This window comes from Carassius gibelio, chromosome B19 (assembly GCF_023724105.1).
Source record: "Carassius gibelio isolate Cgi1373 ecotype wild population from Czech Republic chromosome B19, carGib1.2-hapl.c, whole genome shotgun sequence".
NCBI lineage: Eukaryota > Metazoa > Chordata > Actinopteri > Cypriniformes > Cyprinidae > Carassius > Carassius gibelio.
In genome coordinates, this window is record NC_068414.1 from 21284431 (window position 1) to 21304233 (window position 19803).

Genomic DNA, 19803 nt, shown 5'->3' on the forward strand with positions numbered 1-19803 from the left:
GTCTTACAGGTGTCTAACCAGGGAGTACTGTTTTACACACACGTGACATGTTTTCACATTTAGAATTGATTAGACTCTTATAGAAATAAGAGTGGTAAATATGCAAGTTTTAATAATAAAAATGTAGAAAAATAGACAATATAGCATGATACAAAACCCTTGAAGCATTTGTTGCATGTTACTGAAAAAAAAAAAAAAAAAATGTTGGCCAATGAATTTCCATGAGTTTTCCACAACCATTCCAGGTATGTTCAATTCTAGATAAGAAATAAATGAATAAATAAATAAAATAAAAAAAAGGCTAACAAATAAAAGAAAAGTATGACTTGCACGCTATTTATTACACACAACTTCATAAAGAAATTATGAAATATTTTAGAAAATGACCTGGACATGGAAATAGTTTTTTTTTTTAATTGAATGTTTACAGAGGATTCTTATATTTAAAACAAGAATGTCTGTCTAATGAAACCATTATTTATTCTGATAAGGTGGCAAAAAATACCAAATATGTCTAAAATATCTGCATTTACATTCAGCGAAACGCTACTTCTTCCAAATGAAGGCATTTTGAAAATCTCCTGACAACACTAGCCAATTGATGCAGGTTTATCCTGAATCCAATTAAGTAAAATAAAACGTCTGTGCAAGACGATTAAAGTATTGTATCAATTCTAAAATAAAAAACCATGGGTTATGAAAAAAGAGACTTTTATGTTTGGAGCTTTTCCATGACCGTGGGACGACTTTTTAAAAAACTTTTTAAAAAGTGGAAGGGAAAAAGCAAGCCAAACTAAGGATTAGAACACCTGGCTAAAAGGTGTAAGAGACAGCAGCAACGACCCTGATCTTAACCTACTGGCTCTCTTGGTCAAGGGGAACCATGTTTGGACAGAAGGCCGGTCTCGGATCACGGAGCGGCCCTCTTCCTCCACCCCTGCAGTTCAGATCAGCAGCGAATCCAGAAGTGAGAGGACTCTTCCATCCATCATAATCACACTGCCGCTGCTCACAAACGTCTAACAACAACACTGCAGCCTCAGCTCCAGATAATATACTGTTCACACATCTACACAAATACTACTGTACCTGCAGACAGACTTTCAATAAGCAAGCAAATACTCTAAATAAACGCTAATACTGTATCTATATATGGCAACCACACCTGATAAACTGATAAGAAATGTTGCAGATTTCTACAGACTTTAAATGGTCGATCATGTTAGGTTTAGTACATTTAAAGATTTCTATTTAGATAATTTAATTATTAAATCTATAATTTAAAAATGCATTAAATACTTATTATATATCATTAAATGTAGATTATTTCAAAACGACTTCAGTTACAAAAACATTCATTCTCTCTTGGCACAAGCATACACAGAAGCACACTTATTATTCAGAATAGACCGAGTTATATTGATTCAAGGTCTCGAGTCCAAATAGAGAGTCAGAAAGTGTGCAGCTATGAGCGTGTGTGGGCACTGAAGTTAATAAAACTAGTCAGACTAGCATTCAGTCCATCTTCTTTCTTTTAATAGCAGCTGTATAAAGTTGCTAGCTACCCGTATTTCTAGCAGACAGAGTACCAATCTCTACGAAGCTATACCAGTGCTTTGGGAAAATGAATTGTTACACAAGTGGTGAAAGAGTAGCTATTTGAATTATTTCAGATATGTTTTTCCTAAATCATTTACATTTAACTATATTGAGGCTGAGAACTGAGAACAGGCCCACTTGCAGCTCTAAGCAGTATGGTAGTCCTTCGAACTCAATAGTCACATCAATTTTTTCCATGAATTTCTCAGACAAAAAGGTCTATTGTCAATTGTTTAGTAATGCATAAAGCACAGCTTACCTAAACATACATACAAAGCACCTTCTGCTGGTCAGTGACACATGTATATGACCAGCTTGATCCTTTTGCGAAATCCTTTTGCCCTCACATAGAATTCAAAATTGTGTGGATACTATTTACATTACTGGAACTCACCCATAAAAATTTGCCAAACCGTGGTAAATTTAAAGAGTGGGCCAAACTCACGATTAGGTGTGCCATGCCCTCACTACTCAGATTTAAATAGTGCCACAGTTAAACTAAATGTACCTAATGCTTGAAAAGAATACGTAGCTAATTACACAACAATGAAGCTACAAAACAATGACTCATTGGAAATGAATCATCTAGATAAAACGATTCACTAAAATGACTCAAACTTCAGAAGACTAGATAAGGAGGACACTATAGGAAGTCAATTTTATTCACACATGCACATTGTTTCAAAGCAGCTTGACAGAAAATCATTATGTCAGTGTTTATAATACATTAATATATTCATGCCTTATGTTTCCATTTAGCAGATTACAACTTACATTTGTAATAATATAATAAAATCAAATTTAGGATTTGTTATATAGTACATATTGGTTTATGTAAGTGTATAAGGATTTGTCCACATCCAACTTTATATACAATATAAAGCTGTGAAATAGTTAACATTTTTGTGAAGAAGTAAACTATTTTGCTACATTGTTAATAGTGTATTACCTGTCAAATCTATACTATATGAGGGAATACATACTATTGTACTAGTAAACATGTAGCCCTAGGAATGCTAACAGCTACCATAGTTAGGGATGACACAATGAATGAAAAATCAACTATTTGACAAATAATTGTGAGTTCCAGAACCAATGCTTATATTTTACTCCTGTCTGAATCCTACACTGACATCACAATTGCCAAAGAAGTATTTTAAGAATTCAGAGAAACACACCCAGATGAATTCATAATAATAGAGTCTAATGATGTCTTTCATGCTTCATATAACCTCTGTTATATTTCACCTTGTATTCATTACCCTTTCCGTATGTCAATGATGTAACAGTCAGTGCGCTCGAATGCCAGCTGGGAAGAAAAAAAATGCAGCATAATCAAAACTCAAAGAAAGACTCAATATTCCCCTCAGACCAACAAGAGATGTAGAGTTTAAACAATTCTGAGAAACATCAGGAAATCAACACAAAAATCTGCAGCTCAAACATTGACCCATAGTGGCTTCTCTACATGTACAGTGACATTCAAATAATTATTTGTTTTTAAGTTTTTGCATATTTATCACACACAAATGATTCAGATCATCAAACTAATTTTAATTTTACACAAAGATAGCCTGAGTAAATACAGAATGCAGTTTTGAAATGATGATTTCATTTATTAAGGAAAAAACGCTGTGCGACCCTACCTGGCACTACGTGAAAAAGTGATTGCCCCCTAAATCGAATAACTGGTTTTGCCACCCTTTGCAGCAACAACTGCAATCAAGCATTTATGATAACTGGTCTTTCACATCGCTGTGGAGGAATTTCTTCCCATTCTTCTTTGCAGATTTGTTTTAATTCAGCCACATTGGAGGGTTTTCAAGCATGAACATTAAGGTCATGCCACAGCATCTCAATCAGATTTAAGTCTGGACTCTGACTTGGCCACTCCAAAACCTTAATTGTGTTTTCTTAAGCCTTTCAGAGGTGCACTTGCTGGTGTATTTGGGATCATTGGTGTGCCTGACAGTAAACAGGCCTTGGTGTGGCTAGTCATTAAATAACGTGGTTAATCACAGTTCTTTAATGATTTAACAGGAGGGGGCATTTAATCTTCCACGTAGGGCCAGGTAGGTTTGGACAGCATTTGTCCTTTAATAAATGATAAGACTAGATTAGATTCAATCAAAATTATCATTTAATTATCATTGTGTATTTACCTGCATTATCTTCTATATATATATATATATATATATATATATATATATATATATATATATATATATATATATATATATATTTGTCTAATTCAGCAAACCAGTGGCTGTATACTGTATTTCTGATGACAAATAGCAGGGGGTTACAACCTTTACAGAACATAGGGACCAAACCAGTCACTCAACACAACACAAAGACATTTCTTTTATTTTGTTTTAAGCTAAGCTTTTATAGCAAGAACCTTATAGCATAAGCACAATATAAAAAAAAAAAAAAATCAAAATAAAAGAAAATATCTGTTATTAAATGAACAATTAATTACCCATTCCATTTATTGTCAGAATGAGGATTGAATATTTAATAATTAGACTAATGTTAGGGAAATAACATTTAAAATGAGAAATAAACTAATATTTGTGACAAAGACACATTGGTGTCATTAAAATGGTGATTGGGAGATTTATTTATTTATTTTATCACAAAAATAAATCACACTGTGAACTGAATTTGCTACAATTCTCAAAAAGTTCAAAAAGGCAAGAAACTTCATATATCTTCTCCACAGGGTCCCTAAAGTACCTTGTTGAAAACTCCAGACAAATAGAAAGGCTATAAACTAAAACTAAAAGACATTACTAACAACTTCAGCCTACAAACGCTTCTGTATATGCGTTTCTAATAATTCCTGTAATTTAGTCAAATTAAATTGGACATTCACTAAATATATCTGTGCGGTACATACACATACACTAGAGATCGGAAAATATTAAACATTTGCTGTTTATGTGGAACAGACAGGGACCTCCAGTAAAGCACAACACAATGCCAAAAATAATGGATATAATCATGTGTTTTTATCAACATTAACTCAAGCACAATAGATAATGCAGCATGGCGACCTGGATTCTTCTGCCTGCAAGCTGATGTTTAAGCTACAACACTAGCATAACAGCGTTTGGATTATTTTTTGCCTTCGCCAACCTAATCTCAATGCTGTGGCACATGGAGGAGCAAGAAGTTCCATGTTCACATGGGCTTTGAGCGTAGGGATTGTCTCTGATTCAGAGATGAGCAAGAAATACTCAGGCCTGAAGACAATTAAATAATTAGTCCAATTAAGCCTTTAGATAACACGCCTGTAATTAAATCATTTGCACACCAAGGGATGGTGACAGTTCACAGAAACAAATTTAGTCTGTGGTTGGTTCATCTCCCATCCAAACAACAAGATTTAATTACAGTTCAATATACACAGATTATGGTAGAAAATGTACCACCCGCAGATCTCTGATGAAGGCCCAGCAGAATGTGAAGAAGATTGTCTTTTACAAAACTGTACTAAAACAAGGGGATTTGAAACAGGTTAAATAAGAGGCAAAATGTGCATTCCTTTGGCTGAAATTTTCAGTTGCTAACAAAAAAAACTGGTACATTTGTGTATCAGGTGCACTTAGTAATTTTCATTTGTGTTGTGACAACAATAAATGAGTACTAAGGTAAAATAAAATGAGTATTCGTTTGGTCATGAAAAGACCAACTACATGTAAAAATAAAAAGCTTTTATTGTGTGACAGCTCTGAAGATATGATGGAAATACATGTGAAAATACATGATTGTTTGAATAATATTTCCAATGGTTTAGTCAATACTATTTCCAGCATTTTTTTTTTCTTTCAGTGTGTTAATCATATTTTTACAGAAATCAACTCATTACTATAAAACATTAATAAGGTAAAACTTAAAGTGCACTTTTTTTATTTTTAAACCTATTCCACAGATTTCAATAGATTTGCTCTTACTATATATATATATATATATATATATATATATATATATATATATATATATATATATATATGTATATTTATATATACATATATACAGTATTGTTCAAAATAATAGCAGTACAATGTGACTAACCAGAATAATCAAGGTTTTTAGTATATTTTTTATTGCTACGTGGCAAACAAGTTACCAGTAGGTTCAGTAGATTGTCAGAAAACAAACAAGACCCAGCATTCATGATATGCACGCTCTTAAGGCTGTGCAATTGGGCAATTAGTTGAAAGGGGTGTGTTCAAAAAAATAGCAGTGTCTACCTTTGACTGTACAAACTCAAAACTATTTTGTACAAACATTTTTTTTTCTGGGATTTAGCAATCCTGTGAATCACTAAACTAATATTTAGTTGTATGACCACAGTTTTTTAAAACTGCTTGACATCTGTGTGGCATGGAGTCAACCAACTTGTGGCACCTCTCAGCTGTTATTCCACTCCATGATTCTTTAACAACATTCCACAATTCATTCACATTTCTTGGTTTTGCTTCAGAAACAGCATTTTTGATATCACCCCACAAGTTCTCAATTGGATTAAGGTCTGGAGATTGGGCTGGCCACTTCATAACATTAATTTTGTTGGTTTGGAACCAAGACTTTGCCCGTTTACTAGTGTGTTTTGGGTCATTGTCTTGTTGAAACAACCATTTCAAGGGCATGTCCTCTTCAGCATAGGGCAACATGACCTCTTCAAGTATTTTAACATATGCAAACTGATCCATGATCCCTGGTATGAGATAAATAGGCCCAACACCATAGTAGGAGAAACATGCCCATATCATGATGCTTGCACCTCCATGCTTCACTGTCTTCACTGTGTACTGTGGCTTGAATTCAGAGTTTGGGGGTCGTCTCACAAACTGCCTGTGGCCCTTGGACCCAAAAAGAACAATTTTACTCTCATCAGTCCACAAAATGTTCCTCCATTTCTCTTTAGGCCAGTTGATGTGTTCTTTGGCAAATTGTAACCTCTTCTGCACATGCCTTTTATTTAACAGAGGGACTTTGCGGGGGATTCTTGAAAATAGATTAGCTTCACACAGACGTCTTCTAACTGTCACAGTACTTACAGGTAACTCCAGACTGTCTTTGATCATCCTGGAGGTGATCATTGGCTGAGCCTTTGCCATTCTGGTTATTCTTCTATCCATTTTGATGGTTGTCTTCCGTTTTCTTCCACGTCTCTCTGGTTTTGCTCTCCATTTTAAGGCATTGGAGATCATTTTAGCTGAACAGCCTATCATTTTTTGCACCTCTTTATAGGTTTTCCCCTCTCTAATCAACTTTTTAATCAAAGTACGCTGTTCTTCTGAACAATGTCTTGAACGACCCATTTTCCTCAGCTTTCAAATGCATGTTCAACAAGTGTTGGCTTCATCCTTAAATAGGGGCCACCTGATTCACACCTGTTTCTTCACAAAATTGATGACCTCAGTGATTGAATGCCACACTGCTATTTTTTTGAACACACCCCTTTCAACTAATTCAACTAATTGCCCAATTGCACAGCCTTAAGAGCGTGCATATCATGAATGCTGGGTCTCATTTGTTTTCTGAGAATCTACTGAACCTACTGGTAACTTGTTTGCCACGTAGCAATAAAAAAATATACGAAAAACCTTGATTATTCTGGTTAGTCACATTGTACTGCTATTATTTTGAACAATACTGTATATATATATATATATATATATATATATATATATATATATATATATATATATATATATATATATATATGTGCAGAATCCTTGTGAGTGTAATTATCACAGCCACCTTATTTTTAACACAAGAACGGGTTCAGCCATCTGTAACTTGAACATGCAAGGCTTCAGGTGTCCTTTGTTTCCAGTTATTTTTAGCTGTAAAAAGGGCTTGTTGTGCTGTTTGATACTGTGAACTTGATATCATTTTAAATTACTGTCATAATTATAAACACACTGACTTATAGCACAACTGGTTTTATATTCGTTTGTTATTTCATAGTTATTTACCCATAGTAGCTAATGAAGTCTCACACATTCACAGAAAATAACTAGCTTACTTCTGCATTGCAAAATTAGGTGGATTATTACACTGCATAGTAGTTAAGAGACCTATATTCCTGAGTGCTCTCATTTCCTGCAACTTGTTATGATTTTGAATCATTTGCAATGACTGTGCAGGATGCGATATATATTCTCTATTCCAGAGTGGCCTAATTATGGAAAACAATCTCCCACTATACACCTAAAAATACTGTCAACATCTTTCCAGAGAAGAACTCTCCATGCTTGAAATTGGCTGGTGTCAGTGATATCAGCCTTGAGGAGAAGGCCGTTTAATGTGCAGTCTTTGTGGACACAGGAGAAGGCTGCATCTCTGTAACAGGCATATTGGCAGTGTCCTCCTGTCTGGCACAGCCAATCAGCATGCTGACTCAAGGGAGGATAAAACTCAGTGTGGCTTTAGGAAAAGGCTCCAGGAAAAGCCCGGCTGAAGCATGTGCGCACATACATGTCCTCTCATTCTCACTTTCCCCTTCTAGTCACTTCTTTTTCGGCATCAATAACACACTTTCTGACTCTCTGTGTCTCTCAATCAGAAATGTTTCTATATGCGACATGACGTCTATCAATGGCATTAATTGCCTATGATCTGGTAACCTATAGCTTATATCAGGGCAGGTGTAAAAAAAAAAAAAAAAAAAAAAAATACAAATTAAACAGCAGGGACCAGATGGAAAATTTCACCTGAATAATGGCAAGAAATAAATATATATTTAAAAATCATCAACAAGGCCCATGCTTGATCTGCCCTCTGCCTCTATATCCACCGACAATCCAGAAGCAACAACACAAAACGACGTCAGCAAAAGTGACAAGTGACGGTCTTGAGACGTATACCATTTTAAATCTGGTCAAACGGTGTAATACATCGACAAGCAATACATCCCTACAAGGCATGTCTGAGGTTGCATTGTTTGATACGTGAGTACCATTGATTTTGCATTGTTTTACACAACTTATCTGTGTCGGCTTTTGTTTGAATATTCTTGCGTGTCATCTTCGCTTGCTTCCGTGGTTGTCCTTATGCCAGGTTTGTGTACGTACGTGTGGGGCGGAGATATCAAAATGGGGCGAGGTCCTGTTGGGCTATGGGTGTGTTTGTTTTGGTGCGTTCAAATATTTTCAAATATGATCATGCTTGCTGTGATTATGAGCTTATAATCGCGTTATTTAGATCAAAGTATTGCATTGGCAGGAGGTAAAGTTTAATCCCAATATTGCCAAAATATCATTAAAATCGCATAATGAGGGTGCATGTAAACACACTGAATGCATTGCCTTTTTTCAGTGGTTCAATGACTTACTCATTTCTGAAAGAATTGGTGTCTTTGAATAAATCAGATGAACAAATGATTCAGGCAATTTCATAACACGTGCAGAATTCAGAACTACATACTAGCATGCTACTCCTACTATTTTTATTTTTGTGAAAAGAAAAGAGATGTTCAGCAACAGACAACTTGTTTTATTTCTGAATGAAGCAGTGGTTCAGTGAATTAATGACTTGTTTTCTCCTGAGTGAATCAATGTATTGAATCAATCGGTTTAGTGATTATTAGAGTGATTATTGGTTTAATGAGTCATTATAATACAGTCATTTGCTACTACTGGCTTAACAATATATCTTGCAGAAAGAGTCCCTGAAATCAGACTTTACAGACAAGGAGAACTGATTCAGTTCAAAGGGCTGCACTAAATATCAGAGCTCTTGAATCGCTGCTCAGCCAATCAGATTTGAGGACCAGACCTAATCTTGCATAATAAAACACAACATTTTCAGATTCTACTGATAGATCACTTGTCACGAGAAGCTTTTCGAGTCACACCCAGTTAGAACACAGTGTAGAAGATTAAGTAGCACACATTTGGAGGTGACGCCTCCCCACCCAGTAACAGCAGGACCAAACAGTGTAGCCAAGGGGAGTCAGTGATTACTATTTTATCACAAACACTTATCCTGATTGGAGACACTTCCAAGCACTTTAAAGTTACTTTCCCTTTTGTAATTAGAGGCTAATAATTGAAATATAAGATGAGCCCTCAAATCAAATCAAATCAAGCTGAAAGTGAAACACTTTGCTTGTGATCCAAAACGAGCCCATGGTTACCCAATCAAAGTAGCTTGTAAAACAGCGTAATTGATTTTAATGGAGCAGGCTGTAAATGAAACCGCTAACAGCTGGTCAGAAGGAAGCTTGGCTTACCTTGCCGGACATCTCTGGGTGCTATAGCGATGCCATTCTTTGAATGCAGCTGTGTCACACAACAGTCGTCGGGTGGGGACTGCAACACACTCACGCTGGGGTCTAAAGAGTGGTTATGGGGCGCAGTGGGCAGCAAGGAGACCGGAGGGGCCGTGTTGGGACAAACACATCCTGTCTGGGTGATACTGCAGCTCTCGGTTTCCCAGCCTGAGCCGACATGCAAGCACTCCTCAAACCATCGGCACAGGACTCCACACGTAAACTGACTCGAATTCTCATTATTAATGAGCAGAACCTCTACGAGCCGGAAGTCCAGAGTTTCCGCCGACAAGGGGGCTTGGCCCTCGGACGTCCCATCTCTGTTGTCACCGTCTTTGTTGGGATGAGTGGTCAGGCACAACTGCACAAAGTTCTTATCGAACTGCAGGAAGGTGTGGGGTCCTGGGACCATGCAAAGCTCGACAGCTTCAGGGTCCGAGGGGAAGGTGGGCTGGTCTGGGGGGCCACAGGTCTGGTTTGAGAGGTAGTGGTCCAGAGGCAGCACCAGCGGGGAAAAAGCTAAACACGCGCCGGCATGGCGATTGAAGCGGAAATAGAGCGAGTACTTGGTGGGGTCAGGGTTCTCCACAGTCCAGGAGCATCCAGATGTCAGAGCCGACGGCCTGGGAAAGAGGTCCCTGAGCGAGAAGGAGCCGTATAAGACCCCAGTCACCAGAGAGGAGCAGGGGGCGGCCTGACCCAGCGGCTCCACGGCCCAGGACAGTGCAAAAAGGGATGACAGCACAGACAGACAGAGATGACCAGCAGTGTTCATCCTATGTCATTTGTCCTGAGGGGGGAGAAAGAAATATAGATGAGTGATCCAAACACCATTTCAGTGAGGTCAAACAACTAATTAATTTCTTCTGTCAAACGCGTCTTTGATTGGTCAGATCATATCTTGCTCATTTTTCTTCAAAAAATATTTTGATATATTGCTATGCATTGCATACAGCTTGAAAGCAGCTGAACAGTTTAAACAAAACCAAGATAGTTAAGACATAGATAAACAACACACACACAGACATGTTGAAAAAATGTTGAAAATTCACACATTTTACTGTCATGAAAAAATGACTAGTATTATTTACTTTTTGAGTAATTGTACATATAACTGTATCGTCCCATGTTGCTTATAATGTAGGATTTTGTTTCAATTTGGGTTCTTCTGAAAACTATATTTAACAAAGGACAGCAGCTATTTACTCAAGGGCCTGCTATGATGAGAGCACATAGTAGTGGATACTGTTTGCACCAAATAAAAATAGCAATTATTGCATCTTGTTTACACCAAGTGCAAATATAATTAAATGTTATTTGCACAAAGTATGAAGAAGCTGAATGTGCTATTTGCGCTAAAATTTTAATATTTGAGCAAAGCTAGGTGGTTTTAACAGAAATAGCCTCTGACAACAGAATATGTATTTGACTTAACATTTGTTTTTATTAAAAAATGTAATCAAAATACAATGTCTGCTGGATTATGTTTAATTGATGGCCATGCAAGTAAAAAACTGTAGCCATAGAGACCTTCACACACATGCATGGAAACACAGGACCCAGAAAGTTCTGTGTTGGATCATGTTTCAACTTTTCAAATCTATGAATTTGCATAAATAACAACTGGGGATCAAAGTGTCACAAATTGACCCTCTTGTCAAAGAACACAAAGCAAAAATATGTACTATGTATAAAAATCTCATGCATTTAGCATAACCAGCAAAAACATGACACCTCCATAAACAATCATACAAAACATATAAGAAATCATTCATTTTCTACTTGGATGATTGTCCAAGCACAGCATAAACACATGCCAAATCCATAATAAAACCCATTGCTGATCATTTAATTATTAATGATCAGTCATCCCAGCCTGCAAATAACAGGTTTATTACAGTTAACTAAAACAGAAACAATAATAAAAGCTATTATTAATTAATTCATTTTTATTTATTTGTTACTAAAAACTGAAATTAATATAATAATAATAATAATAATAATAATAATAATAATAATAATAATAATAATAATAACAACTATTATAAATTACAAAAACAAAATAACAAAAATCTTACAATGAAAACAGAAAAAAAAAATATAGTACCTCGGTCATGCTAAAATAACACTGCTAAATGTTATAATCTGATTTGTGTAAAACTGTTGGTAAAACAAAAGAGAAGGGGAGCTCTGTAGGGGGGATTGCAAGAAGGGCAACACAATGTTATTTGAATATTAGATTCATTAACAGATTTACATCACTAATCCTGTTTTATCTGTCTGCAGAGACACTGCAGAGTGTCAAAAACAAACAGCAAGAGAGAACGGGAATGACAACAGAAAACCCGAGACAGGAGAAAACAGAGCTCGATGGGGAGGAGCGGTCGTGTCACATATCGGGCCATTTAAGCTCTCTGACAGCATTAATGAAGTGGAAAGTTTTCCTGTAAATCAGCCCCTTCGGTCTTGATTCCCCGCCTGCCAGAGCTCCTCACGCCAGCCTTTTTCCACAGCTGTGTTTGCGAGCACCAATTCAGCCTCTCCTGAGCCGGCGCTCACTTTTCATGCAGTCCGACCGCCCCTCTGGCACGATCCCTTTGTCTTAATTACATGTGGTTAGTGGGTCACATTAATGGCATGCAGTCAGCTGCGGTGGGATGTCCTTCATTTGGAGGGCCTTCAGGTTTCAGTACACTCCCACCTGGATCAATGGGTGGAAATCTCTGACTTTCCTCCTCCTTTTTGCCTCTTTGTAATTCTGTCTCACCCTTCCTCTCCTCCTTCACACTCTCACTCACAGCAGACTTGTAAATCATTTCAGGGCTGTGTGTTCTCTCTGTGAAGGTCGCAATCCTATTCACAAAGACACAAAATGGACACGCATACTTTTCTCCGATGTCTGAAAATCCCTGACGGATGTGCTGAGAAGACTGATGACTCTTCTATGGAGGGTTTAGCCCTTCAACTAATCTGCCACACTCTCATGCACACATGCATCCTTTAGTTACCCACTGTGACACATTTATAGGTCTTTGAGTTTTTGATTAATAGGATGTGTCACATGATATGACAAATCTTTTTTTGTTGTTGTTGATTTTTTTATCCTATTATATATATATATATATATATATATACAGTATATATATATATAAATAAATTCAATTCAGAGATACAATGACTTAACACACCACTTATGTGATAAGCACGTCTTTAATTTCTGAATTATAATTAATTTACTTTTTTGGAGGATAAATTCCAGCATGAGGAAGGAAGGTGAACTGTGCTAATAAAAATATTTCAATGATTTAAGTTAATGTGGTGTGTGACATTATATTTTCTGTTTGGCCATGATGTCAAAAATATCAAGGTGATACACGGTAATAGTCTTGACATTGCAATGGGGGGGGTGCAAACTCATAAAAAAAAAAAAAAAACCCTTAATTCATGTTTAAATGTTCCCACCTTTACTAGTATTGTCATCTTGAAGAAAAGAAAAGAAATGTAAAATAATGTATATTTATTTAATAATAAATGTCTTTTTTTTTATACATTTTTTTGATATTCCAGTTATCACATACGCTTGATTGCAGTTGTTGCTGCAGAGGGTGGCACAACCACTTATTAGATTTAGGGAGCAATTACTTTTTCACATAGTGCCAGTCAGGTTTAGACAAGTTCTTTTCCCTTAATAAATTAAATCATTATATTTTAAATCTACATTTTGTATTTATTTGGGTTATTTCTGTGTAATTCAAAAATTTGTTTGATGATCAGAATCATTCAAATGTGACAAATATGCAAAAAAAAAAAAAAAAAAAAAAAAAAACCTTTTCACACCACTGTGTGTGTGTGTGTGTGTGTGTGTGTGTGTGTGTGTGTGTGTGTGTGCTGGAATCAGTCTCTGGCAGTGAAGCGAGTTAAATGGACCTAAGAATTGGCTCTGGAGAGGGGCTTTTAGACAAGGCAGATGAAAACACGAGAGTTTAAAGTGGATACATCTTTCATTCAATGAGAGGTTCCTGACTCAAGCTTATTATGAGATGGCTGGAATAAAGGGTTTACATGAACAAAATGGCACAAACAAATTATTCTACCAAGAAATGAATACATACTGCAGATGAATTGGCACAGAGAAGCGAGTTGCACTCCATTTCACAGAAGCTTATAGCTTCTACTGAAAAATGCTTATCTGATCATGCGTTTGCTTATTTACTTATTGATTTATTTTGTGGGATTACTGTTATGAAGAACAGATTGTATTTACTTATTTATTTATTTTTGTCACTGGCTATTTTAAACTGCAGGGTGCAGACAGGCCATATCTGAATGTTTGTATACATATGACACTAATCTGAGTCGTGTGAACAAATCCTTTCAAATCCGATTTGCTCTACTTTCATATGTGGTCCTGGATTGGATACATTTCTGATTTGAGTCTAAATCGTCACACCAGAATTCATGTGTTTGTTGTACAACAAAACTACCCTGTGGATTTCATTCAATGCCAGCAGCGCCTGTCTTAAAAAAGAAATTGTAGAAATCATGGGAAAGCAGAGATGGCAAGATAACAATTTTAATTGATATTGGAGGAGACGCTTGAGTTAGGCAAAACCTAAGGGAATATATCACAATCGAGCTGTGTTAGCACATAAGTGTTGCAACTTCCAGGGCTGGAGTTGATGCTGTAAAATGTGAGAGCAATTTTAGGGGCCCAAATGCCCAGTGCCCAAAATACTTAAACGAAGTACAGGTGCATCTCAATAAATTAGAATGTCTTGGAAAAAAGTTCATTTATTTCAGTAATTCAACTCAAATTGTGAAACTTGTGTATTAAATACAAAATAATTAAGTAATTAACATTCTTTCCAGAAGGCCAACAATTCACTACAAATTTTCATTATTATTTTTTTTTTTCTTAATTAGTCTTATGGAGTATTCTAATTGGTGGGTTTTTGTTAAATGTGAGCCAAAATCATCACAATTAAAAAAGCCAGACTTAAACCTCTTCAATCTCTGTGTACGAAATTTATTTAATACACGAGTTTCACAATTTGAGTTGAATTACTGAAATGAATGAACTTTTCCACGACATTGTAATTTATTGATATGCACCTGCATGTGTGTGTGTGCATATATATATATATATATATATATATATATATATATATATATATATATATATATTGGGATAATCTGGTCACCGTTTTTTTAAGGTCCTCAACTTCGACTTTTGCCTCAATAAATAATAATAAACAAATGTAAATTTTAAAAAAATTATTTTTTTTAAATTTAAAGTAAATTATCAGGATTTATTTTTTTATTCTGAAAGTCAATATGTCCTTTAACAGATGGCTACATCCAAAAAAAAAAATATATATATACTAAAAAACTCTCCCAAGTATTATATGTAGACATCTGATAATAAAAGCTTTTTAAATAAGTGCCATGGTCATCCTAGGAGGTTTTTTTATTTTTTTTATTTTTGGTGGACTGTTATAAACCCTAGACTGTAAGAGAACCTTGACATTACAGCACCTAGACTCAGAGACACACTCCGTATTATTGGACTTTGCTTGAAATTGTCAAAGAACTTCAAAACTTACACTATAATACCATTCGTTTAACTAATTGTAAGCCAGCTGTCTGTTCACATTAATAATAGATGCAGGTCACCAAATGTGAGCCGTCGAAGCAAAAATAACATTAAGGCCTTTAATATCAACACAGCCACCATTTATCATACAGTAATGTATACTTTATTCTTGTGATGTCTACGTTCATGCATTTCTGTGTACATGGTTATTTTATTTTTTTACAAATGAAGACTTGTTTGAATGATTTCTTGCCAATATCCCTGTTCATTCAGTACACCAGTAAGCAGCTGTCAGTAACATCAGCAGAGCAGCACAAAGAAATCAAACACTAAAACACCTCGGAGAAAAAAAAGAGATCTTAACCTCTTTTAAAGAAGATCTTTAGAGATGCAGGGATGGCTTAGATTTTTATGAAGTATGTATTTTTATTTTTATTTATTTTTTATGTTATGATACTATCTCAATTTAAAGAATGCAAGATTTGGCTAGAACATATTTAAAGGCACGTTTCTCTTTTGGGTTAATTTCTTCCCATACTGGCCTTCGTTTGTTTGATCTACGCATCCAGCCTGACATAGCAACAACCAATAGCATTACTTTGGGGTGGGGCTATATGTTTATCCAGCCAATCACATATCATTTTAAGAAACTGGTTTGAAAAAGTTTTTAAAATGCTTTGATTTGATGATGCTTTGATACAGAAATAACACACCTTTAAAGAACAGCATCTAATCTTGATTTTACTCTTTGCTTATTCGCGTTTAAAAAAATAATAATAAACTAATGAAAGGAGAAGATAAAAAAGAACATAACTCCAGAATGGCTTCCTGAAATATTTTTTTGTCAGCTACTCATCCTGTCATATTACCAGTATTTATGGTTGGCTCCAACACTGTCAAATGACTTCAAAGCTGCTCTTTACACAATAGCAAAGCTTTTGCAACTCAGTGTACTTTTATGTTCAGGTCAGGTAAGCCAGCTCATTAAGTCCAGATCCCCAGGGTAGAAAATCATACACCGACACACAAAAACACACACCCTCACAAACAATTACATAGCTGTTAGGCTGAACCAGCCATGTGTCATTACAGATGAGAGCAGCATCTTGACATTTGTAAATCCATCTTCAGTGTACATGTACAAGATCCATCTGAGCATTTGATTGATGGATACAAGGATTCCCAGCTAACCTTGGGGTCGTGTAGGACCGGAGGAGGAGAGCCAGTCCGTTCAGGGAGTATTAAAGGCCCAGTAGTGGGTCCTAAAGCAAGCTAATGTAATGCTATAATGACCTTTCAGATCCAGGAGAGCATGGTGGATATGCAGTAAAAGCAAGGTTAGATTGAGGGCAGTGGGCACATATGTTGCCTTAGGGTGTGACGTCCAAAGGTCTAGGCAAGACTCCATTTGAGGTTTGAAGGACAAAATATGTACTTGGGTATAGTAGACTTAGCAGAAGTGAAGAGAAATTACCAGATGTTCTGGTGATTTTTTTTTTTTTTTAATTTGTTTAATTCCCATCAGGAAAAGGATGATACTGTATCTTTTGGAGAGTGTAGATCATTTTTCTTCAACACCTTTACTTGTTTGGCCATGTCATGTACCAAATGGTTAAAATGGTTCAGATTCCTCTTTAAATAACTGCATCGATTGGTTATTCTAGATATCTGCTATTGGACTCAAAAGTCCTAAATGTGAAAAATGTCACATTTTACATACTAAGTAGGGGTGTAACGATTCACTCGTTTTCTCGATGCATCGATTACAAATCTTGAAACATGATTTTTGAATCGTGAATCGCCGATCTTGGACAGTAATTGATTCAAAATGCTAAGAATCGAATGAATCGCGATTTCTATAGCGATTCAATGCTTTCAAAATGTATACACATTAAATTACTACACGCACGAATTAATGGAGACCTTGAAGAGTGTTCGTGAATCGTGCCTCTTATCTGTCCTTCACGCGCTCCACTGTTTACCGCCTGATGAGACTGTCACAGGATTGCGCTAGCGCTCAGATCGTCTCTGACGCAGCTGACGTGTGATCTATAGGACTCGTGGCCAGTAATGATAACGTGAAATAGTTTTACTTTTCTGTAGTTTGTCAATGGCTCTCTGCATTTTACCGACGGAGTTACCGGAGCCATCGACAGCTGTATTTATTGCATTTATTATTTTTATTATTATTATTATTATATAGGCTACATACATAAAATGATTGTATCTGACATTTCTGTCACTTCTGAAATGATGGCTAGGCCCCTGGCGTGACAAAATGTTAGCTTATACATAATACTCTTTAAGCTCTTTTTTAAAAACTTGACTTACATACATTTTTACGTATGCCATGTCGCATCATTAAACTAGCATTTAACAATGGACAAAAGTTTTTTTTTTTTTTTTTTTTCTAACCTATGGTTCTCTAACCATAAATGCTACTGTAATTTGCCCCCTGACTAAGCATTTAAAAAATTTAGTAGAAGCATTTAAACAATCCCGTGAATGCACTTAAAGAATGCAGAATCGAATAGTTATAATCAAATCGAATCGAATTTAATTGTGAATCAAATCAAATTGAATCGTTCTAAATTTGCAAAAATCGTTCTTGAATCGAATCAAAAACCTATTAATCATAATCGAATCGCTACCTTGCCAAAGATTCACAGCCCTAATACTAAGCTATCGCTTCATCATTAGACTGCAATCAAATACATAATTGACAGCCAACTATTCAGCATTCCCTCTGCAGTAAATCAATGGAAAGTACACTGTAAAACAGTATTATCACTTCTATTCTCAATGGCAGGCTTATTTTATAATACACAATCATGTGTATTTGTTAGATGTTTTCTTCAAGTTACCTTATTGAAGGTATTGGCATATTTGTATTTATTTATTTACTTTTATTTTTTCATTTTCTTTCAGTTCATGCATTCTCAGGGAATCAAACCCATGACCTTTGTTTGAGCTACAAGAAAGTCTGAATATGTTTTAACTATTATTTTTAAAAGGGGGGTGAAATGCTCGTTTTCACTCAATATCCTGTTAATCTTGAGTACCTATAGAGTAGTACTGCATCCTTCATAACTCCAAAAAGTATTTAGTTTTATTATATTCATAAGAGAAAGATAGTATGTACCGATTTTTCCCGGAAAAACACGAGCGCCTGAGACGTGACGTGTGGGCGGAGCTAAAGAATCACGAGCGCCAGTTGCGTTGAGAGCGTTTGGAAGCTGTGACAGCTGTGAAGGCTGAAACTGAACGAGAGCAGCAGCAGCAAGGACTCGCTCCGAGCGGGGCTCGAACCCGGGTCTCCGATGGGAGGCGGACGCACTAACAAGGAGGCAGAGATATTTGAAGCAGTTTTACTCACCGCCTGTGGTTCCAACACACAATCGTGACCCTTTTTCGTTGGGATTGCATCATCCTTAAGAAATAAACGATATGCAAATCCGTCGTTAAACTGGGATTTGTTTGTAAAACAAGCATTTTCGAAATGCAGGGAACAAACACAAACACTTGCACAACTCCGTTGATGCTCTGTAAAAATAAACTCCATCCACTGGTCCCTTAATGCTGTTTTTTCTTTGGTAATCTGTGCAGGGTTGTCTTGCCCTGGCAACCAAAAACACACTTATTTTGTGACATTTCGCGACGCTCTCGCTCTGATCAGTGAAGTCTGTTGTGCTCTGAGTGCTGTGCCATACGGGAGCGCGCGCTCTTCCGGCAGACGTGCCCTCAGTCAGGACCCATATAAGGAAATTCCGCTCCATCTAACGTCACACAGAGCCATACTCGAAAAAAACTTTCCGAAACTTGTGACAAACCGGAAGGAGTATTTTTGGAACAGAAATACTCCTTCAAACGTACAACTTAATTTTTGAAACTTTGTCCATGTTTAGCATGGGAATCCAACTCTTTAACAGTGTAAAAAACTCAGTATGCATGAAATAGCATTTCACCCCCCCTTTAAAGTCTGCTATACAAATGTTAACACTTACATGTATGTCTCTCATTTGAGCTACCATGTTTTGCATACTGGTCTAATGAGGTAATGTCAGTTTCAGATTTACCCACCAATATAAACAATAATGTTAATAAATAAATAAATAAATAAAATCAGTAAAACAGCATCTTTGGGCAGAATAAAGTACAGTGCAAACCAGAGTTCATGACAATTATCATAAGAATGGCTCTGTGAGACTTAATGCCTTGCAAATTAGTAAGTTTTCTCAAATCAATTTCAAGTTCACAGTATGTTATACCACAGACTGGCCCGAACATTATTAGACAAAAGTATAAAGCTATATGCCACCAC

At 36.1% G+C, this 19803-nt stretch overlaps 1 protein-coding gene across 6 annotated transcripts in view; it reads right to left on the reverse strand.

The window, feature by feature from the left end:
• The window catches only part of LOC127979355 (adhesion G protein-coupled receptor B2), a 274746-nt gene that overhangs the window by 186448 nt on the left and 68495 nt on the right, over positions 1-19803 (reverse strand). For all 6 annotated transcript variants that reach the window (XM_052584743.1, XM_052584740.1, XM_052584744.1 and 3 more), the window contains exon 2: positions 9851-10679. In XM_052584743.1, coding sequence (XP_052440703.1) covers positions 9851-10664 — 814 coding nt within the window. In that variant the 5' untranslated portion in view covers positions 10665-10679. The remainder of the gene's footprint in view (positions 1-9850; positions 10680-19803) is intronic.